Source organism: Natator depressus, chromosome 9 (assembly GCF_965152275.1).
Source record: "Natator depressus isolate rNatDep1 chromosome 9, rNatDep2.hap1, whole genome shotgun sequence".
In the NCBI taxonomy this organism is placed as follows: Eukaryota; Metazoa; Chordata; order Testudines; family Cheloniidae; genus Natator; species Natator depressus.
In genome coordinates, this window is record NC_134242.1 from 30,933,662 (window position 1) to 30,957,368 (window position 23,707).

Consider the following 23,707-nt stretch of genomic DNA (forward strand, 5'->3'; position numbering starts at 1 on the left):
TGTGTGTGTTGCTAATAAATAGATGTTTAGAGCACAGCTACGTAAAGCTCTCTCTGGGAAAAGATTCTGGAGACGCGTAAAGCCCTGAGGGAAAGGGCAAGTACTTAAATTGACCAGGTTTCTTCCTGAGCCCATGGGTAAGGATAGGTGCCTTACACCCTGAGCCCTCGGAAAGGAAAGGATGGGGGTGACTAAATTGATTGGGTTACTCCTTGAGCCCTGGGTAGGGTACAGGTGGGGTGCCCTAGGTGGTTTTTTTTGTGGGAGCAAGGGGGGGGGGAAATGACAGCCCACTGAGACAGCAAAAAACAAACGAACCCCACGCCTCATTAATTTTGAATTCTAGTGTACTTTTTTCAGTAGCTGAAAAACAGAAGGATGTGCCATAATTTAAGATGCACTCTTTAAGAGAAAAATAATGCTCACTTGGAAGCATTTCTAAATGGGGAACTCATTACTGTAACTGAGCTATTCATGATTATGAAAAAATAACTCCACAGAATAATTCCTTACCCAAGGAAAGTTGAGTGTCCTACCTGTCACTTTGGAATACAATGCTCTCTACAGTAGTAAGAAGAAGCCTACCTCCACACATGCTTATTCTTTAACACTCCATTGTAAATTGATCTTAAAGAACTAACTGATCTGAAAATGAAATTCTGAGATGAGATTCTTAAAGTACTCTTTATTAATATCTCAAAAGTTGTAGAAACAACTTTGTGTAATATGAAGGCACAGGAAGACAATTTTGATAAAATATTCCAATTAAACAGTAACTTACAGTACAAAAGACAATTTTAATGCACATACAAACCCCAAATGTCTCATTCAAAAATATTTCACCAAGAGTTCATCAATATTAATGGGCAATGACTAAAAATATAAACTGTCATTGTACAATAAATATCTGATAGGTGCAAATTGAACAAAATTTATTGCTTTCCACGTAAGTGTTTTCCCTGTAGTTTTTGTTTGTTTTTTTTTTAAATTCTAGATTCCTTTCCGAATCAGCTTTCTCAATATATTTCAGAGGGAACTATAACCCTTAAACCAAATCTAACCAGGGACATTTGGTAGTTACAAGACTACCTCAAGTACTAATCAGAGCTGGCAGTGTTTTCTGTTACCCTTCAATAATCACACACAACTCAATCAGATAATGTGCTGGGTGTTTAAAAATCAACATCATTGATACGACAAGGCTTGCGTGGCAGCTAGTGTTATTTAATGTCAATTTTTCAATGTATTTTCTGCAAATAAGCGTATTTTGACAAAAAAAGTAGTGTAAAGCCGATTTAAAGACTCGTATCTGAAGGGAAAGAGGTTGCAGCACAGCTGGTAAAACAACAAAAACAAAACAAAAAAACCAAAACAGCAAATAGGAAAATAAAAGGTGCAAGTGTCATATTAGCTTCTGAAAACAAAATTAAGACAAGTGAGTTGCAGTACAGTATGACTACATATGCAAAATGGATTCAATGTGAAAATCCAGAGCTGTGCAAAACAGTCATTAATACACATCTAACAAATCTGAGAAAACTTTTGCATCTTTATATAGCGGTACTTCCCCCACCACCGCACTCACCTGCTTTGAGAAAAAAAGAACCAAATCAGTGTTGAATTACAATTTGCTTTTTTCTTTCACTCTGCTCCTACAGCAAAATTTTGGTCTAGCAGCAATTTCCATCTGTCTTTGCAGTAGTATTTGATAGCCATGCTGACTTTGTCATGAATGGTCGTGCATACCCAGCTCATTCCAAATTGTTTAATACCATGGTTTTGGTTAATTTACAACTGTTACTTTTTTCCTTTGTATATTTGCTGAAGAGTAGAATTTTATGAAACTTCAGGTAAATGGAACACTACAGTAGCTATTGTATAAACGAAATAAAAAAAATCTTCCAAGAAAGTACCATTTTGATAGTGATTGCTCCTATAAATAAGAATTTGCATAAAATATCAATCTCAGGTTTACACTAACCATTAAAAGGGACCATTTTTACTGCAATTCAAATAGTAAAACTTATTTCAAAGCAAGGTCTGTAGCACGAACGTGGCATAGTCAGTTTAACGACTAAACCAATGTATAAACATTCAGTAAATTTCATTACATTGTGAATTCAGCAGATTTGTGAATGATACAGAACAAATGCTAGCCTGCTAGGCATTTTCTTCAAATTTAAATTTGGATTTTCCTCAAGCACTAACTAGTAGCTTAAAGTTTCTCAAAAAGAGTAAATAAGGACGCACTGAAATTTGAATTTCCATAATGGATTAGCATTACTACAGTACATAATTCTGCTTTAAAACTAGTGTAGGGACTGATACACAACCATTTTCTTTGGTTTATGCTTGACTACACTGGACTAGTGATCTTATTTTTAAACCTACCCTCAATTCCTACTGCTTTTTACTACATTCTCCTCCACAAGTTAAAAATGACTGTTTGCTCATACAAACTATTCCCTGTTGAATGGCTACGTGTACATACTTGCATGGAAGGTTGAAATTTTGTACAGTAACTACATCATCAAGTGATACCTGCAATAGCAGAACTACAAAAATCAAATATGAATGTATTATGGTTCATACAGGACAGTTGAGTCTGCTTTATGTCTATATCCTTTTTAAAAATATAATACACACAGTAAGATACAGTGGTAAGAACTTAGATTAGACAGTAAACATGGGAATCCTGCACTCATAGTAATAATATACTGCACAGTATTAAATAAAACTTGTTAAATTTGAAACAATGCAACAGACACCTAGATTTACCTGCATGTATGTAAATACCACTTCAGTAAGGTGTTTGAACACAAAAATGAGACAACGACATCAGGAAAAAAGCCTTTAAAACAGGCCATCAGTCTAACTTGACTTTCCAAGTAAAAGCATCAGCTAGCTTCACAAAACTGTGATACTAATGCAGTTTTATGTAAAGTACCCTTTGACAGACAAGCTGTCAATTAAGCTATCACAGTCTTATCTCATCTGATCCACCCAGGCAATCAGGGAGAACAGTCAATAGTAGCTCAAGTTTTAATTAGATAAGTACATGTCTGTTTACAGAGGAACATCCTCTAAACACCATAATATTTTATGGCATTTATATAATTGATCAGATAATTTTTTTTTAAAATGTTTCTTTTGAATACGTGAGTTCAAAACCTCATTTTTCCATGTGTCTTTGTAATAGTGTTTTAGCCAGTGTTACAAAAAGGAGATTAATTCACCGTGGACTACCTCACATTATTACTTAATTGTGCAAGGTATTCACGTAGTTCTTTTGCAGCTTGGAATCTACCATATCGTTTCTTTGGGTTGGCACACTCATCCAGCAAGGCCTCAAGTCGGCCATCTTTGGCAATTTCAGCTGGAGGGTCATGAAGTAGTCCTCCAGAAGTGCCACGCCAGGTGGCATGTCTTGATAAAAGGTTCTGACAAACAGCGTAGTAATTGTGGTCCACAGTGGCACGAGCACAAAGAATCTCTTTCGAGAAGGACAAGCAAGCTTCTTTATCACAGTCATCAAACTTGCTCTCATACCATACATCCCAGTTTTCAGGTTTATCTGTAAAACAAAGATGGCAAAATATCGTGGGTGAGATGGAAGGAAAACAATACATTTAATACAAAATATGACTAAAGGCTTAGTCTGCAGGAAACCGGTAAGTAGAGCCAGGTGCAAAAAAAAAAAAAAAAAAAAAAAAATCGAAGTTTATTTGCCAAAAAGAACATAGTTTCAGTAGACCTAAAATCATTCACAAATATGACCAAACTAAAGAACTGAAATGTCAAAAAACAAAACACTGTTTTCACCCGACTCAAAATTTTTAATTTCTATTTTGGGTATTTTAACAAAAGCAGAGGACTAGATTCACAAAACAGCATGAAGAGAAGTGAGCTGGTGGTGCCCTCCTTATAACTTTTAGCCCAGTGCTTAGGATACTGATCTGAAATGTGGGAAATCCATGTTCAATTCCCCTTCTGCTGATGTGCAGAAGAGATTTGAACTTGCTCTCTCACATTACAGGAGAGTGCATTAGCCACTGGGCTATGGAATATTTGGGTATGGGCCTCACTCTCTCTTCTTGAAGCTGTTCTACTTCTCAAAAATAATTAAAGTCAAAGCCATTGCTCCAGTGATGATTTATAGCCTCGGGGTTAAGGCACCCACTAAGGATGTGGGAGATCAAAGTTCAAGTCCCTGCATGAGGTCATACAATTATTCAAGCCATTATCCCTCACAACTTTCCTAGTTATTTGCTGGCTAAATTTTTGTGAGGAAACCTTTTGTGCACATAAAATTTTAAGCTGTAACCCGCATTTCAAGAGTCCTTAGACATCTCAGTGTTTCTACAAGTTAAACTCTAAGTGGAATTTATAAAGTAACAATATCTTAAGGATCATTAGAAATGCTAAAAGGCATCAAGCAGTGAACAGCAGGATATTATTATTATATTATATATTATATTATAATTATAATGTTATAATTTCTAGTCTAGTTTCCCATAAAAAAGACAAAACAAAAGCATACTGATGGCTTTCTCCCCCAAGTACTATATTTTAACTATATAGATCCTTTAGAACTTCATTGGAAACCAAAAATATTGTAGCTATAAAAGGGTGCTTAAGCATAAATTTTTATGTTGTGGCTAAGCCTTGATTTCATCCCCCATAAATCATTTATATCTGAAGAAAAGTGACTTGAATGCCCCTCCCTAGATAGGTGTTAAGTTAGCCCTAAGGAGAAAAAAATTTTTTCTTCTCCTTTTTAAAAAAAAAAGTGTGTGAAGGCCAGAAAATCATCTAGAGTGTGTGTGTAGGGTGAATCAAGTGATAAAGAGTAAACAAATAGGTGAAATCAAACCTTCCACACTTTGCTCAGGTATACATAACAGAACTCCTGACAAGTGTTGCAACAGTATCCTGGCAACCTTCCTTCTCTAGAGACTTCTGTCTAACAGAAAGTTTGCCTCTGACAAAAATAATTACCTTGATTACAAATGGGAAATAGCTGCCTTGAGCAATTCAGCAGGATACAGCAGCTCCCTCAGAGTTCCCTGGAAGAACTTATATAGGACCCAGCTTCTCCCTAGAAGCTACATACTATTGCCTGGTTTGAGACAATTCCTCTTATTAGTGGGGAAATCAACTGTGTCCCCCCCCCCCTTTTGGAGCCCTTAAGCACCTGTATTGCCTGATGTACACAGAAGACAAACCAGTGTTATTGGAAAGCAGTCTCTGGGCTAATAATTAGTTTACAGTTATGATGCACTTACAGTGTGTTGCTCTCACAGTAAGCTACTAAAGGCCAAGGGATGACCATGATAAAAACACTGAAGTAATTATGCAATGAAAAGTAGACTCAAGAGATAAGAAAAAACAGAATCTGAAAAAAGTTGATTCAAACTTAGTTAATTAAATTACCTCATATTTGAGAGGTGAATGGAAAAATAAGACTAGACACTCATATACTAAGGTAATTGGATCATGGGGACCTACAAACAAATACTTAAATAGATTATGGACCCCACGTATGGATTTGCTATGAAAGCAACCCAAAAGACTAATTGGGCCAGTCTTAAAATGTAGATACTTACAGTCACCTCAGGATAATAATACAAAAGCTTCTTCACTGTCCCAATTTTCCAAAAAGGAAAACTAGACATTTTATTAACAAGGTGAGACATGAAGTTTGCAATAGCATTTTAAAAATATTTCCCAACACCTAGACATTACCTGGGCTTGGGGGCAGGGAGGAAGAGGGGGGAAATCTGTGTGCACGTCTGAGTTTGTGGAGTCAGTACTGAAACTGTGGGCTATCCAACATATTAAAAGGATTTATTGGCATCCCCTGCTGAGACCTGATCTAAATACATTATGAGAAATATGGACTAGTGAGTGTTATTAAAAAAAATATTGCTTTGTATTGAAAGACTGCACAGGAGTAAAAAAATACAGTCTAGAATTTAATTCAGTGATATTAATTGTATTTGCAAAGTTTGAATAATCCACACGTCCAGGGCAAACAGGAGTCATTTGGGCTACTGCCATGAACTCCCGTAGAATTTAAGTTTTCATTTTAAAGGTTTCCAGTCCTTAGACTTGTAAAATTAACCTATTCAGCTGAAGAAATTATAAACCAATGTAATGCTATCAAAGTCTTCAGCCTGACTATTCAAGGCCTCTGTTGCTACCTTGAGTTTCTGCAGCTTGCAAAAAGGACAATTTTTCACTGGTGCTATTCAGAACTCTGCACCAGAGAGTGTTACTGAAGAAATTCTGGTCAATTTTTCTTGGCTGCTGCTTTGTTAAGTTCTATGCTCAGTAGAGGTAACTCAGTAGACGGACACTATTTATGGAAAACGAGGGCCCAAAGACAAAAAGTCTGGAACAAGGGTAGAACAGACATCCTGTCTCTCATAGCAGCCAGGAGATTGGGGAGGGGAAGAATAGCAGTGGCTTCTATCCTCACCCATCCTGAGCCTCTAGGCTGCTGCAAGCCAGAGGAACCAAGAAATTGAAACGGAACATTCCTGCTCCATTATAGCTATTGGAGAGTTATTGGAGGGAAAGGATATCAAGTTAGATCCTATTAGCTGGAGGCTGTTATAGGTCAAGGGACAGATGGAATCCCAGCACTATCCCTTCACTCGGTAGCTAGGGGATAGAGTCAGTTTGCTTCACCCCGAGCGTCACCAAGAATAGCACAGAAGTAACCCCAATTCAGATATTTTACATAATATATAAATAAAATGGGAGAAGCTCAGCTGAATCAAGTAAAGAACCCAACATAAAGGGGAAAAAGCACATGACTTGAGACAGAAGGAAAAGAGTTTGAAACAGGAAAAATACCATTATAGGGAAAAGGTGGAGTGAAGCCACTTTGAACCATTTAAAAAAAAAAAAAAAATAAAGACTGCAACAACTACTTTTAAGCATGATTAGCAGACATCAAGTAATTTTGCCCCCTCTCCCCCCAGCTTTGTGTATTTGTAAAACAGGAATACAAGCAATATAGAATTCAGGTGATTCTTACATATACCTGAGCACCTGTCAATTTTGATTTCTACAAGTATGTGTAAGTTCTATAGTTTTGTTATAGATCAATTACTATACTATTTGTAGAATTAAAAGTCCCTGTTTCAGAAACTCACAACATTCATATTCTTTTAAGACAAATTGTAAAAGATGAAGCAGGATGGACATGAGAGGAAGAACAACTTACTCTGTTTGATTAACCTTTTGTCTGCCACCAGAACATTTTCTGCATCTACAATGATAACCTTTCCATCTCTAGGACCAACTGCAAAGTTGTCAAAGCTGACATCAAGGAGGTAGAGTGCAAATTCAAAGTCATTGTTTGTCAGTTGTTCTGCTATTTCCATTAACTGCCAGGCCAAGTCCACTCGTTTTTCCCATGGTGCATTGAAGTAACTCCACAATTCTTCTCCAACATAGTTGACAGCCACCATTCTTCCACATGCTCCCAGGTACTTTGCAAATGGCCAGCCCTCATCAGATGGAAAACTCTACATATGAACAGATTTTGTTGTTAATACTGAGTAAATAGAGAACACCAGTATATTTTAACAGGTTGAAATGTGTGCAAGACTGAAGACTATTGAGACTAATATTTACAACAGGTGATTAAGCTGACCAGAACACATTTTTGCATTTTGATACCATCAACAATACCTACATATATATTATTTCTAAACTAGCATCTAGCTTTTGAATGTATATTTTCCGATGTCAGAACTGATTATCTTTTGCCTTTGGTGTTTTATATACTGTGAGCTGTGGCACTAATGTGATCATATTTTCTTATGACATTACTTTGTTTTGTAACACAGGTCTTTAAATAAAAGCTTATGAACTATTTCCTTTGTGTTGTATATACATTAAGTTTCTCTTATTAATTAGACTTCCTCTCTTCTGCATTCCCTTTTGTTTCTTCCAGATCTGATAGGATTCTTGTTGGTCTTTCTTGAGGACCTTACAGAAAAAAATTAACCAATATTTTGGTGTATAACAAAATTTAGGATGTTCTGTTCTTCCATCTTCCCTTAATCCTCCACCTTAGTTTATTTCAATGTATGCAGATTTTTAAAATGGAAATAGTAATATGGACAGTATTGTATAGTACAGGCTCTCAAGAAAAACAACAACTGTCTAGGTAGTAAGGGCACACTGAACACAATAAAAAAGTTGTTACATAATTAGTGTATGTTTGGGTATATTTCATGCAATTAAAAATATCCACAAATATGCAAGACCAAGATGAGCTACTTAACACTTTTGCAAAAAGTACTGAGTACTAGGCATCAAGAAAATCCAAAATTAATATTAAGGTCAGAAACTGAATTACAGACCACAGCACTCACTGAGGATAAGCACACTCCAATTAAATTTTAATAGTTCTGAAAGAATAGTTGCAAGTGCGACTATACCTCTAGCACTGCTGTCATAACGACGTCACCAGAGTGATAAAAACCATCAGTTTCCTTGAATGGAACTATTATGCATCAGCAGCTAAGGCTGCATTGCATTACTGATTTCAGTTTAACAGGAATTTTAAACCTCTCTCTCGTAAAAGTCTCTTTGAAATCCAGCACAGCACAGCCACCACCAGCACTCACTTCAGGGGAGGAGGAGGTGTACCAGTCAATGAGATAGTTCTCTGAGCTGTAAGACATCTGTAGTTCAAATTCCAATGCAATTCACTACCCTTCTTAAACAGTTAAAACCATGAATCCCAACCTAAAAGGCATTCAGGGAGGATCTGCTGCATACTTAAAATGAGGGTGGGCAGGGAGGAGTAAGTTATCAGAGAGTTCACACAGTCATTTCAGGCAGAGAACCTGGGCCTCTAACATGACAAACCCCAATTTTATCCACTGCATCAAGATGCCTTTCAGAGTGACACAAAACAGTCTGCTTAGTCTATCTCTAACCACTATAAAACACATTCAGAGCTAGGGATGGTGATCAGGAATCCTGGATTTTAATATAATCTACTACAAAGGTTTCCCCCTAGGAAAGTGCATGCCAGGTCCTTCTTCAGCAGCTGGCCATACAAGGGTCTAGCAATTACTTTAGCAGCTCAAAAAGCAAAGGTCTAAACTACAGCTCTGTAGGTGATCAGGTTGAAACTCTGCTGTTGACCTATATATTCATATATGGAAGACCTCAAAATAATTATATATATTTTTTAACTTAACTATGGGATGAAATCACCAAAATACACATTTCAGTCATCAGTAACAAATTTTGCTTGTATAACCCATTAGTCAGAGTATGTGTTATGCACCTCCCATGTCGAAACCACAGAGGATGTGAGTCTGATAGGCTCTTGAGGTGAGAGCTGGCTCTTTAATACAAGCTGTAAAGAGTGATGCCTTTAGCTCTGGAGGTCACTGGTTGCCCTTGGCTTAGCATTGGCCAAGATGGCAGCTGTCACACTCATAGGTATCTACACTGTCATAGTTGAAAGCTGAGAGAGATGCTTCATGCTGGCAGGGATAGAGCACGCCGAGGAAGGGGAAACAATAGGTAGACCTGCTAGTGTAATGCACACATAAAACTAGTTGCTACAGCTTGTCCTGGTTGTACCCAGAGGTCCAAGAGAAGCTACACAGTGTTTCATTCAGGAAGCAAGTGATAACAGACTTCTTTAGACGTTCCCTCCAGTTAACAGTTTAGGTCATCAGTACTAAACATGAAGAGTTGCTTTTAGCACACTTACTTCCAGTAACTTTAAAATTGGGATAAAGTTTTAGGCTATGGCTACACTACAGAGCTTACAGTGGCGCAGGTACAGTAACTCCTCGCTTAACATTTTAGTTATGTTCCTGAAAAATGCTACTGTAAGCGAAACGATATTAAGCAAATCAATTTCCCCATAAGAATTAATGTAAATGGGGTTGGGGAGGTTACGTTCCAGGGAAAAAAATTTTCACCAGCCAAAAGACTTTATTATATATATATATATATATATATATATATATATATATATATATATATATATATATAATACTGTGTACAGTATTAAATTGTTTAAAATTTATACTGTGTGTGTGTGTGTGTGTGTGTGTGTGTATGTATATACATACGTATATATGTGTGTGTACGTATATACATATGTATATACACACACACACACACACACACACACACAGAGTATAAATTTTAAACAATTTAATACTGTACACAGCAATGATTGTGAAGCTTGGTTGAGGTGGTGAAGTCAGAGGTTGGAATATTTCCCAGGGAATGCCTTACAGCTAAATGATGAACCAGCACTCAGCTGAACCCTCAAGGGTTAACACATTGCTGTTAATGTAGCCTCACACGCTACAAAACAGCACGAATGGAGGGAGGACACACAGCATGGCAGAGAGACCGAGACACACACCGTGTGTGCGCACGTGTGCGCGCGCGCTAACCCCACTCTAAGTACATCGCCTTTTTAAGTAGATCAGCAAGTTGAGACAGCAGCTGCTGCCAGCAAGTTCCCTCCATCCTGAGCCCTGTCATGCCCCTCCCACTCCACTCTGTGGAGATGAGGTACAGGAGCAGGGGGAGGGAAAAACCCTGACATTGGCACCCCCCCCCCCCCCCGGCAAGCAGGAGGCTCCCAGGAGCAGCTCACAGCAGTGGGGGGGGGAGGGGGGGGAGGGGAGGAAGACAGCTGAACTGCCAGGCAATTAATAGCCTGCTGGGCAGCTGCTGCACAGGGAACTTAGGGGACCTAATAGGGGGGCTGCTGGCCCACCCTGGTTCCAAGCCCCCACCAGCTAGCTCCAACGGGCTGCTCTTCCTGCAAGCAGTGGACAAAGCCGGCAGCTGCCAAATGACATTATAAGGGAGCATTGCGCAACTTTAAAGGAGCACGTTCTCTAACTGATCAACAACAAAACAATGTTAACCTGCCAACGTTAAGTGAGGAGCTACTGTAAGCCAATGGGAGACAGCTCTCCCATCAACTATGTCTACACCACCACTTATGTTGACAAAATGTATGTCCGTCGGGGGTGTGAATAAGCCACCCCCTGAGACACGTACATTACACGGACCTAAGCACCAGTGTGGACAGCGCTATGTGGGCAAGAGAACTCTCTCCCGTTGGCACAGTGTCTGCACCACGTGCGCTGAAGTGGTGCAACTGTACCAATACAGCCACAGCACTGTAAGTGTAGACATGCCCTTAATTATTCCAGCCCCCACGAGCAGTGGTAGCGCTACCGCCCATATAGCACTGTCCACACTGGTGCTTAGGTTGGTGCAACTTATGTTGCTCAGGGAGTGGCTTATTCACACCCAATAGTGACATAGCTTATACCAACAAGCTACAGCATGTACATAGCCTTTTTGAAGCACATCACAACCTTTCTTTCCCTTAAGGATAGTCAACACAGTCAGAAGCAACTTCAGCAACAGTTTCTGCCTGTAATTCCCAAGCAGGAGGCGCACCATTGTTTATCTACTGAACTCCATGAAAACAATATAAAAAAACCTAGGAAATCATCAAATAAAGATGAGGTTTAGTGACACAGTTGCACCAGGACACACCCCATCCACCTAATACCTGAAAAGCATGGAAATATTAAATTAAGAGGAAAGACTTGGGCATTCTTTTCAGCTTCATATGGTTATCAGTAGCATTGCAGGCACGCACATACTCACTCCATAAGGCTTTCACTTCCACCTCCAAATGCATGCCAAAAAGTAGGTATGTTCTCTAAATTAACTGAACTTGAATATGGAATATGAGAGAGATGTTATTATCAAAGCATGAGGTCACCGTTCAAGTTTCATGTTTTGAGTGTAAGTTTGATGCAGCGAGGATACATATTCCTTTTTGGTATCTGTTAGAGCGGGAAGCCTTATGGAGTATTGTAGTCAATATGTACATGGAAAGGAACGCACAACTTCACTATTTCCATGTTTTTAGGGTTCTGGGTGGATGGGGTGCATCCTGATGCAACCAAAACTGTCAATAAATAGTTTTTGTTTACTATGCTTAAGGATTTTTAGATCCTTATGGAGACTCTAATCTTGACTCCATTAAGACTAAGTGTCGTATTATTATTAATATCAATATTTAAAATTATCATAGTGCCAGAAGCCCTAGTCATGGACCACTAAAACGGGGATTCAACCTTTGTTTTCTTTCTATGAAAACTACAGCATATCCTCTCCCGCTCCCCCCTTCAAAAAAACTTACAGGACTAATTTTGAGTAAAGAATGTGGTTTTCTGTGAATTTACAAGTAAATCCATTAGTTTAAAATTAAAAAATTAATTAAAAGCCTGGGTCCTTTAAAAAAAATTTAGAATCTTCAATTTTTTCTTTGTCCTGAACAGAACACAGACTCTTCAAACTTTCCATATAGGTTGAAATCTCTTGTGCACTGACTACATTTGACAAAATCAGATCATAATTAAGATATGTATTGTAACCTGTGTAATAGCAGTTACATATACAGATAGGCTCAGGTAACTCTTAAGTGGTTCCATTATGAGACTGAAAGTACAGTAACAACTAGCCACCATTCTTCCTCTAAATTAGGATTCAGAGACATATCTCTATCTGAACCCCATTTCACATAGCACATGTCTCACTAATAGTCCTCCAAACCAATAACTAAAAATTAAGGGTCAGTTTCACCAGTGTGCTTTGACTGGTTTGCAATGCAAAGCAGCTGCAAATACAGATTAGCTGGCTGGATAATCTGGCTGCTTTGGTGTACTGGTGAATTTATCCTTACAATTAAAAAAAATATGGTTGACACTGTGCGTGTATCTCAAACCATAGGAAATACTGCATAGTTGCATATTCTCTGGGTTTATTTATTAGGGTTCTACCTGAATTTAATAGTTAAACCTAAGGAAACTCCCAAACAAAAATCTATGTTGAAATGGAGTAAAGATTAAGAGTATCTCTCTTTTAAAGGGTTAAAAAATAAAATCAGTTTCCTCTAATCTAGGACTACAAACACTGAAGTGTCTTAAACATAATCAGTATCGCTACACAGCATCACTACAGGGTAAAGTTAAAGTTGTCTGGGTATCTTAGCTGTGCATTTCCATACTGTATCATGTTTGGATTTCTCTGAAGGGTAACCACAGCTGTTAGATAGACAGGGTGGCCTACTGCAAACAGAACTGGACTAGGACTCTGGAAACTAGACTCTGCCAATGGCCTGCTGTGTGACCTTAGGCAGGTTACTTTATCTCTGTGCTTCTGTATCCTCATTTATAAAATTTGGATAGATACCTACAACCTTTATAAAAAGCACTTTTGACTCTACAGATGCAACACTATAAGGGCTAGGTATTACTGTTATTTGATGACATCATTACAGGGCAAAAGTAAGGTTCTACTGGTGTCAAAGGGCCAGTTATATTGATTCAGGGCTCGAGAAATCCAGTCACCCATTAACTGATGGCAAGCGAATTGCTGGATTATAGGGTTTAAGTCATTAATTCCTGCAAAATTTAAGCCCTTGTAGGTTCTAGACTTATGATTGGGAAGGTAGCCTTCCTAAATGTGAAGAAAGTGTAAACCAATGCAGTGCTGTCTTCTTCATTCTACAGACATTTTAGCGTTTGTTGCTGTTCATGGTTTTGCAGAACACCAGGAAAATGAAGTTAACAAGTCCTTGGCCAATAACATTTCTGCTTTAACTCTGGATCACAGTAAATACCAAGCATCAGTCTGCTGTTGCTGCAGCAAGGTGGAGCTAATTATTCACGGGAGAGGCCCTGCTCCTCCTCCCACTCCACCCCAACCATGTCAAAAAAGAGTTGGGGGAGGGTTAGCGCAAGGGAGACCTCACAGCACTGCAGATGCTGGGAGGCTCTCAAAGAGGGGAGTCAGCTCCTTCTCCCTTCCAGTAGCTGTGGGGACCGTAGAGCTACAAACTGACATAAAAAGAGCCAATAGCTTAGTCCTGGATCAACATATGTAAGAATCCTGGAACACCCGCACTTTCCCAGTAGCTCAGGCAACAGAAGCAGGGGGCTGGCCCTGTGCTACTTACTAAGGGGTTGCCCCTGAACCTCACTGCTAAGCCAGTCCACCGTAATCTTTTACGGTCAACATTTGGATTGTATACACGCACATTAAATTTCTCCGGTCCCACACTAATGCATCTGGATCTGCGCTCTACTGCAGGCATTGATCTTAACCTGAATTTACTCATATTTAACAACAAACAACAAAAGACTTTACCAGTTTGTGTTCAATTCTAATTTACACAATTTAACTGATTTTAATAGATTCTCACTAAGTACAAGACATTTTATCATTGCGTAATCATTGAAAAGGTTCAAAGAGCGTTTACACTTTAGCCATGAGTTCAGCTTCATACTCAATGATTTCTAAAGAAAACAGACACAGAATTCTAATAATGGTTTTACTAATACCATATACATACAGACGCAATACCTACTCCTATTCTAGATTCCCCTGCTTATACATCCAAGGATCACATTAGTTCCTTAGCCATAGCACCAAACTGGTCTTCATACTCTACACATACTTACGAGATTCAGCATCATCAGTGCCTCCTTTAAGAGATTCTAGGACTGGCTTGCTGTATTTAAAAAGTGAACCTTCCAAACATAATGTTGGTGTAACAACCACACACCATATTGTAAAACAGATATATTTATATCTTTGTGGCAACAAAAAGTTCTTCTGACAACAAGAGTAGAGGGACTCCTGCCAATGTCTGCACATGTACAAACAAGCTCTCTGCTTCTGGCTCCTTTCCAACTGGCATGTAATAGTCAAATCTACATTTCATTACCCAAATCAGTAGCACAAGAAGGGGAGATATATATTATATTGCTGAATATGACACTTTTTAGCAGTTTTAGATTCACTGTGATTTTGACAAGAATTGTTAACTGGAGTGCCGATTTGTACTCTTTAAGCAGAGGTGTAACTTTTGGTACTTCATTACCTTTTGAAAATATTTGCATAAATAAAATCATTATGACTGCTACAACAAGAAAAAACTCACTTTGTATTGTTTTAAAAGCCAAAAAATGCATACAAATCATACAACAGAATTCCCACTGCACATGTTTAGCTGCCGTTATAAACAAAAGCTAAATAAAAATGTTGCTAAAATCTAACTACTGAACTATAAATAGCACAGTTCTGAACCAAATGCTTGAATTATTAGTATTGGGTACACCTATATAATTAAATATTTATATTTGTTTGAAGGCAAGCTTACTGTCAGATCTGCATCTAAACAAAATAGGGTTAGCATGACTCTTAAAACCTCTTCCACCCACAGCTCAAAAACAGCTACTTGGTTATAAGTGCGCAACTTTGAGACACTTGCTAGCACACATTTTACACTCAGTCATGATAGCAGACCAAAGAAAAGCATTCAATCAACTGTTTAAGAGGTGCATTTTTAATACAGATTCACTGACAAAAATTACGATTAAGGCAATATATAGCGTAAGAGAATATATTAGTATTTTTCCACCTGTAAAGAAATTCTCCCTCTATGAACGAAGATAAGGATAACAGTCAACTGACCAAAAAAAAAAAAAAAAGTGAATCAGTTAACCTGTTGGAACAATTCATTTCCACTACTCCACCTAACAATTTAGATGTTCCTAATCAGATTTCTTAATAGCAGTGGGAAACCCACTTTCAAGCACTATTTTAAAAAAGAAAAGGACTATCAAAAGAGAATATAGCATTTACCTTATAAAAAGAACACTTGTTAGTCCAGAAAAGATGTAATTACTTATTTCATGTAAATTTACCTCACCGAAGTGTAATCTACATTAATACAGCATGGTTTTGTCCACCCCCTTCAGGAACAGAAATAAAGCACTCCATTGCAAGCGACATTATATAAATGCTCCTAGGTCAGTGCAGCACTGTGCTGCCTCCTACATAGGCTTATGGCAAAGTTTGCAATGAGGCAGCTACATTTTTTAACAGTGAAATTACACCAAACACAGTGTAGAGAAGCCATATACTACAGAAACTAAGTCAGGCCACTAGAATCCAAGGGTCTTAAGGTTATCAAGAAAAGCAAATCTGTGGACATTTGCATCCATGTGACCGAAGTCTCTTGCTTTTCAAGAAGATCTCATTTCATTGGCTGAAACTCAGAGCAATGAAAAACAATCCTGATCCTTATGTCTGAAAGTTATTCTTACATAAGTTAAACTCAGTGGTACATGTTTTGGGGTCTTTCGGGATAAATTTATGTGCTTGAAGCTGCTGCAGAAGAAATAAATGCCAGATTCACCCGTCTATACTGGGAGGCGGGGGGAAAATCAACCTAAGATACGCAACTTCAGCCATGAGAATAGAGTAGCTGAAGTCGATGTATCTTAGGTCGACTTACCTCGCGTCCTCACAGCACGAGGTCGACTGACGCTGCTCCCCCGTCGACTCCGCTTCCACCTCTCGCCACAGTGGAGTAAAGGAGTCGACGGCAGAGCGATCGGGGATCGATTTATCACGTCTACACTAGATGTGATAAATCGATCCCCGATACATCACTACCTGCCATACCCTTAGCTTCAATGCTTGGATTCTGCCTATATAGCAGTTTAAAAATGGATAGTCTCTTGGACCACTTAACAGAGTTACTAGATGAGGTGGAAAAAGAGTGCATATATCAATGATTGGCACAAAATCAATTCCACACAAGTGTGCATGCCTGTTTAACAAAGCTTTAACCCTCAAGATAGTAGCCTTTCAAGATAGTACTTTTTATAAAAAAGAAAAACACTGATATTGTGACTTTTCCACAAGCCTGCCCAAATAAGATGCAACAAAGCACACTAAATCACTTGACGCAAATATGAATGAACAGACCAAGCAGAGACTCTCCCCCTCAGGTTATTTGCTCTCCACTAAAATATATTTACTCCACACACCCATTTGGTAGGGGACCTAGGACAAAGTTTCATGGGTATAGTGATATGCTCCCATCCTGCAAGAAGCTCTGCAGTGTAAGCGTATGTGGATGAGATCCATACTGAGGATTCAACAGACAGCACTGATCAGCTCTAGATTGTAAGCCTGACAAATATTACCCATTATATTTTTGGAATCAAATTTTCATTTGAGTTTGAAACAAGTTAGGTACCCTCTGTTCTGACTCAGTCTTATCTGAGATTAACAGTATCATTTTAATTTATATTAAGGCTAAGACTAAACAAACAAACAAAAAAAGACCAATAGACTGACACTAAAAACCATTAAAATAAAAAACAAGCAATCTTGGTATTTGTTCACAACAAACAAAATACAAATGAATGCCTTTAGACACTCACAGCAGCAACAATTTTTTATTTTAGGGCATGTCTACACTGACCCACTGCAGTGCATATGTTAAAGATACTCTATGCCAACAGGAGAGAACTCTCCACTTGGCATAAAAAAAAACAAACAAACAAACACACACCCACCACTCCCACAAGCTGCATAAGCTATGTTGGTGGAAGAAGCTCTCTCAGTGACAAAGCGCTGTGCAAACTAGTGCTTATGTCAGTGTAACTTACGTTGCTCAGGGGGATGGAATATTCATACCCGTGAGCGTCGTAAGTTTTGCAGACATAGGAAATATTGTAGACATAGCCTTACTTTACCAGTCAGTTTTAGACCATAGCCTAAAACTGAGAAAGCCACAAATTTTCCAGTTAGACAACCAAAATTGTCTGCTAGCAAATAGACTAAGTCAAAATCCTTTTGCCATCCTGACTAAAGTAATCAAAAAAAGATTTAATTGTGTGGAGGTAGAGCACAGATATTCCTACACGTAAAAAAAGCATCCCACCAATTTTTGAAAGTGAGTTCAGTGTTTCATGTCACTATGCAGCTGTTTGTAGATAAAAGGTTGTACTAAGAAAACACCTGTCACTAAACTGTGTAGTAATAACCTGAATTGTTTTTGTTGCCACATAGAAATGAAACTCAATTTACAATCCTAGTTAGACTCCAAAGAAATTAATATTTATATAAAAAGTATGTTAAAATATATATCAATTTCAGCTACAAACTAGGATTTAATTTAAATATATATTATTGCAAACAGGGGCTTTTTTGTTTTAAACAAATTTTTAGTTGGAGATGTAAAAAATATTTATGAAAGTGTTATCAATACCATTTATATTTTGGAGGATCTAAAATTTCTTCTTCAACCTGCCACATAAGTGGATGAAACATGCAACTTCTAACCAGGTAAATCCTTTCTTATTGTTTAAACACAGAACATATTATGGAAGAGTCACTGAAGCTTATAACACTTTTGGTACTCAGAGATGTAAAACTGTACCAAATCATATGCAGTTGTCCTGCAATTTGTTGTACTATAAAAATTAGCATGAATTAGTGAATCAAAAATAGAGTCAGTCTATAAAAGCTTGTTTAAGATGTACTAGTAAGGATGAAGTAAAAACATGCTACTGCAAAACAAATAAAAACATTAGTATTTTTACACTAGACCTCAATAATTAATCTATGTAAGTGGTGATTCCCTAACTTCTATGGCTTGTACAGAAGTGTACCATGCTTAACTGAAGGGTAAAGTAGAACCTTCAAACTGGCTAACGCAAAAACTGTCAGTCAATTGTGACAGTATGCATTTCATAAGCACTGCCACTTTAGGAGTAATCCATATGCCAAATAGGCTTCCAGCTAAGCTTCCAATCTCCGATAAAAAGTTTTATAATCCTCAAGTCACTAGATTTAGTAGATGATTAAAGTCACCTTTTCCATTATAAATCTAAGTTCAGTGCCTAAACGTTTATATTTAGTTACAGCTATAAGTTAACGAAAAAGCACAGATCGGTAATGCACAGATCTAAGACTGAAAGCATTTCCTCAACTGAAGATAGAATATGCTTTTTGTGTATATTAAAATTAAGCAGACAGTTTTTTAGGAGATAATCCACAGAACACAATTTGGCAAAGTCTTCCTTTGTACTGTCTGGCTACAAACAAACAGCTAACATTGATTACTATTGTTAATCTCTTCAAAGTTTTTATTGACAACAAGGGAATCCTCCAAGAAGAGAAAATTCTAGAACAAGTCTCCAATTCCCACTCCCACTCCTTCCTTACCCACTGCAATTGAAACAAGTACTGAATATTTTAGCTTTATAAAATAAAAACCGCCAAACCTTTCAAAACATCTGAGAGCAGCATACCTTTACTTCTTAGGAAGTAAGAAGGGTCTCCTACATGCTACTGTCACAGTACAAGTTTCATGATAGACAAAACAGAAATTCTTATCTATATTTTTCCCCAGTTAATATTCTTCTGATAATTGCACTTATCAAAATTGAAAAGAGTGAAGTGAAAGCTAGATGTGAAGTCTAGTTAATTCAAAAAGTTAACGTAAACACATGTTACGTTCCAAGTTAGTTTTCCCTTAAAATGACGTAGCTTCTTTTTTTATGATTTGAAAGAGCATCCAACTTCAATAAGATCTCCAAAAAGATCTAATTTTATGAACCCTCAATGCTGCTGAAACTAAAACTGGACAGAATTACTCTAACAGAATGTTTTCTGATGAAGAATGCCAATGTATGCTGAATTAAAGGCAATGTGTGCTTTTTCCTGGGCAGCACATAATGTTTAATTCCTTAGACACGTAGGGACATTGTAACTTTAGTATTCCACATGGTTAAATTTGTCTTTGTAATACTGGGTAAAAACATATTAATTCAACTAGCTAAGTTACCATCTCCATCCGTCTTCTGGTCACAATTTGAAAGAGAAAATTCAGTTACAACACATTAGATATTAGTATCTAATTCACAGTAAAGGTCAAGTTGTCCTCAGTGAATAGGAACAACAGGACATAGGGAAAGATTTGTTTTCACACCATTCCATGTTCAGTGGTTTCTGTCCTCAGGACAGTTTCTCTCTGGAAAGTTTCTTTTAAAAGCAAACAAAAAAAATTATAGAATTGTAAAAGTTACTGAATTCTAGCACTATAAAGTAATCTAAAGGACACAAGCTTTCAGATTTTAAGTAAAATCCAGGCAATAGGGAGGGGAAAAAAAATCTTAGTAATCTATGCCTACCCTATTCACTCCTGTAAAAATCCACATGACAGAGTATCCCATGATTAACAGGCCACATAACTTTATAAAATCCTCCAAGAAATCTCAAGTTACTATTTTTTACTGTGGCTACCTACGCATAAATGTTGACATATTTCATTATTTTAAACTTGTTCTGCAAATCTGCAGTCATTTTCCAGAATTACTTCAGTTAAAATGCTGATACATTTAAGTCTAAGTCACTTCACCTTTTCTAAAATTTGCAAAAACTCAAAATAGCTTATTTGATGGGAATGTGTAAGGAAGCATTTAAAGCGGATACTAAGTGGTGTAAGTATCACATTTCTTTGTTTGCAGTGCTAATTTTCAAAACTAAGACTTACACTGAACCTTTATTTACATTTCCAAAAACATTTAGAATTAGCTTTGGTATACCACAACCTACATTCACTGCAAAAGCCATATGTTAAAAAAGGGACACCAACTAAAAATAATTACTTCTGCCCAATTTTTAAAACCATTATTACAATTTACACTATAATTGAAAGGCCAGAGAAAAAGTTATTTAATTTTTCAGTCTATTTGCTAGAGGCTTTTGACAGCCCTTTGTCTAATGCATTTCACTATGTAGTCAGCGAGCTCCCCTCTGTGTAGGTGTTTCCTCACAGGAAAGAGGAAGGGAAAACTCATCTTAAATATAATTGTAAAATCAGAGAAATCACCAGGTGGGCTGAATGGGTGATCCAAAAAAAATAAACCATTAAAAAAGGTAACCAGATTTCAAGTTGAGGATACCTCTAAATACATTAAAATGCATGCACCTTTTCTTAAATGAGCATTCTAGAAATTAACGAGGAGACTGGCTTTAACTGCCAGTAAATTTATCTCCACAGCATTGGCTATTTGACAAATCAACTGGATGCTTCTTGGCCAAATATCTAGCAAAATACCAGACGTTTATTATAGTAATTCTATGATAATGTGTTTACTGTATTAAAATACAGTTACAAAATTCCTCCTTTAGGCATTAATTAGTTGAAACCAAGGACAGAAAGAGACAAAAATGGTTAAGAAAAAAAAAAAAGACTGGACCAAAATTCAAGTCCAGTAACTTTTTAAGTGCATATTTCAGCTTAATGTAAACAAGGGGCAGCAACAGTTCAGTTTAAGTAGTATTTATGCAAGACAAAATAACTAGTATCACAAACAAGAGATTATCAAATTTCCACGAATTTGCATCTAAAATCTGATCAAAATCCAAGTTTGTCGAAACAGACTAAGTGTACATTCTTGTCAGCCAAGTTGAGAAAGCATGTAAAACTCTAAAACACTGGGATGGACTCTAACAATGAGAGAGTTTATGAAAAAGGAACAGAAGTCCCAATCCATGTATACTAATCCTGATCCCAAGAAACTGATCAGCTAAAGTATTCTGACAAAAGTTTAAGGACTTCTCAAATTATTTATGTGAGATCGGCATGGGATTAAAGCCGTCTACTTACAAGACAAAGGGATAAATATACCACTACCCGCTTTTGGGTTTTGTTTTGTTTTTTTAAAGGTAGACAGTGCTGCCAAGCCTGCTACCTGCAGAACAGCTGTTTCTCTTCACCCTCTCAGATGATCGCCACAGAATAGAAGAAAGCAGCTTTCCATGGGAGGCGGGGCAGTGAAAAGAGAATGAAATCTCCATGTTTCCCCACCACTAAAGAGCATTTACAAAATAAGGGGGAGGGGTGCGAAAGCGGAGAGTCAGTTTTGGGGAATATTCGGGGAAAGAGCTAAATGGAAAACAAACCAAACACAACCCCTGCCCCGTGTCGCTCAACAGGGGCAGAGCAGACTCCTTCCCCGGCGTTCCAAGGTCGTTTTGGGAACGCAGCTCGCTGTTCGGGAAGAGGGTTTGGAGAAGGTGAAGCGTGGTGTTAGCGCCTGTTTCAGCAGAAGCCCCTGCCCTTGACTACGTTTCCCAGGAGGGTTTGCACCATCTGCCCTCCTCAAGCCACGCACGGCTCTGCTCTCCCGCCACCGCAAAGCGGCCACTAAAGGCGCTGCTAGCAACGTGAACACAGAGGAGAGGCGCAGACGATGCTCGGCCGGGGCCAGCGCTTGGCTGGATAGGCACTTACCTGGCAGCAGAGCTGGGCAAGGGGCAGGCGGGGAAGGAGACGGGATACGCTCCTGCAGCGCCAAGGAGAGCAGGGTGGCTAGGCTGGCACCGACCTTTGTCACCCGGCTGGGCCAGCGGGAGGAGATTAGCACCGCACCCACCCGCTCCCCGGGACGCTGCGCGTGGGCAAGGGAGGCGCTCGGGAGGGCAGCCAGGATGGGGCGCGGTACCTGCGCGGAGGCGGAGGGGCGTTACCTGCAGCACCAGCGGCTCCGGGTTGAAGGCCAGCGTGATGAGCAGCTGCATGCGCTCCGAGTCCTTGAGGTTGCGGAGCAGGAAGCTGCCCGAGTCCTTGGTCTCGGCGTAGCGGCGGACCAGGCGGTCGAGCAGGCGCTGCGAGGGGCAGTGCACCAGGTCCGACCAGCCCTCCACCACGTCGGGGGTGAGCAGCCGCACGTCGCCGTTGATGCTGGCGAACTCGGTGGCGTGCAGGGCCTGCAGCAGGTCGCAGCGGCCCCTGCCGGTGGCGCGGCGGCAGATCTTGGTGTCGATGTCGGCGAGCTCCTGCGCCGAGCCCAGGCGCTTGAGCACGACGCGGCGGCTGCCCTCGCGGGGCTCGCCGTAGCGCGCGAAGTAGACGTTCTTGACATTGAGGAAGTCGAGCAGCCGCAGGCGGCCCCAGCTCTCCAGCCGCAGCTGCCCGTTGAGGAACTTGCGGCACCAACTGGTGCCCCAGCAAGCCGGGCACTTATTGAGCTGCAGGAAGCGCCGCTCCGACAGCTCGTTGCGCTGCAGCGAGGCCAGCAGCGAGTGCGTGTTTAGTACCAGCGCCGCCGCCAGGCTGCCCAGCACCGCCAGCTTCACGTAGCGGTACAGCCGCCCCAACTTCAGCGACACCAGCCGCAGCATCGTCCTGGACCGGGGCCCCACTCCGCGCTCGCGCCGCAGCTCCGGCCCCAGCAAACTCTCCGCCGCGCGGCTCGCTCGATAAAAGGCAGCCAAGTTACTGAGGGGGACAGCAGGGGGGAGGGGGCGGTGCCGCGAGCCCGCCGGCCCGGACTTCCCCGCCCCGGGGAGGAGCCACGCCACCGCCGCGCGCGCGCTTCCCGAGCACCCCCTTGCCTCCCACCTGCCCGCGGGGTGGAGCCTCGCGCGCACAGGCTCGGCCGCGGTGGGGGAGCGCGCGCACACCCTCTCACCGGGGAAGAGGCGGCGCCGGCGCGCGCGCGCGCGAGAAAGAGGTGGGCGTGGAGCCGGAGGCGGAGCCGGGCAGGTGGGGAGGGGCAGGAGTGTCGTCCCCGTCGCAAACAGAGTCGGGAGCAGCAGCCCCTGTGCCGGGCCGCTGGCTGAATCGGCTCGGGGCGGACGGGGCGCAATGTGAGCGGCCATGTTGTGTTTACCCCCTGCCCGCCTGGCAGCAGGGCCCGGTGGGAAAGTGCCTGTCCCGGGCGTGGCTGCCCCTGGCACTGAGGCCCGAGGGTGCAAACAGCTCGCTGGACGTGCTGCTGCTGCCCGTCAGTCCCCG

At 40.0% G+C, this 23,707-nt stretch overlaps 1 protein-coding gene across 2 annotated transcripts; it reads right to left on the reverse strand.

Moving 5' to 3' along the window:
• Positions 1 to 702: 702 nt before the first annotated feature.
• DIPK2A (divergent protein kinase domain 2A) lies at positions 703 to 23,152 on the reverse strand. Of its 2 annotated transcripts, none has more exons than XM_074963817.1 (3): positions 22,413 to 22,520; positions 7,235 to 7,538; positions 703 to 3,574 (listed from the first exon to the last, which is right to left on the reverse strand). In XM_074963817.1, the coding sequence occupies exons 2-3, from the start codon at positions 7,479 to 7,481 to the stop codon at positions 3,243 to 3,245; spliced, it is 579 nt and encodes a 192-aa protein (XP_074819918.1). In that variant the 5' UTR covers positions 7,482 to 7,538; positions 22,413 to 22,520; the 3' UTR covers positions 703 to 3,242. The 2 variants fall into 2 exon arrangements, with proteins under 2 accessions (XP_074819918.1, XP_074819917.1); XM_074963816.1 differs by having other exon boundaries at positions 704 to 3,574; positions 22,438 to 23,152.
• Positions 23,153 to 23,707: the final 555 nt, after the last annotated feature.

Coding starts and splice junctions, on each gene's coding strand:
- DIPK2A (XM_074963816.1), bottom strand. CDS start 23,091: ATGCTGCGGCTGGTGTCGCTGAAGTTGGGGCGGCTGTACCGCTACGTG. Junction 7,539..22,437: donor CGGAGCCGCTGGTGCTGCAG/GTAACGCCCCTC, acceptor GTTCATATGTAG/AGTTTTCCATCTGATGAGGG. Junction 3,575..7,234: donor CAAAAGGTTAATCAAACAGA/GTAAGTTGTTCT, acceptor TTTGTTTTACAG/ATAAACCTGAAAACTGGGAT.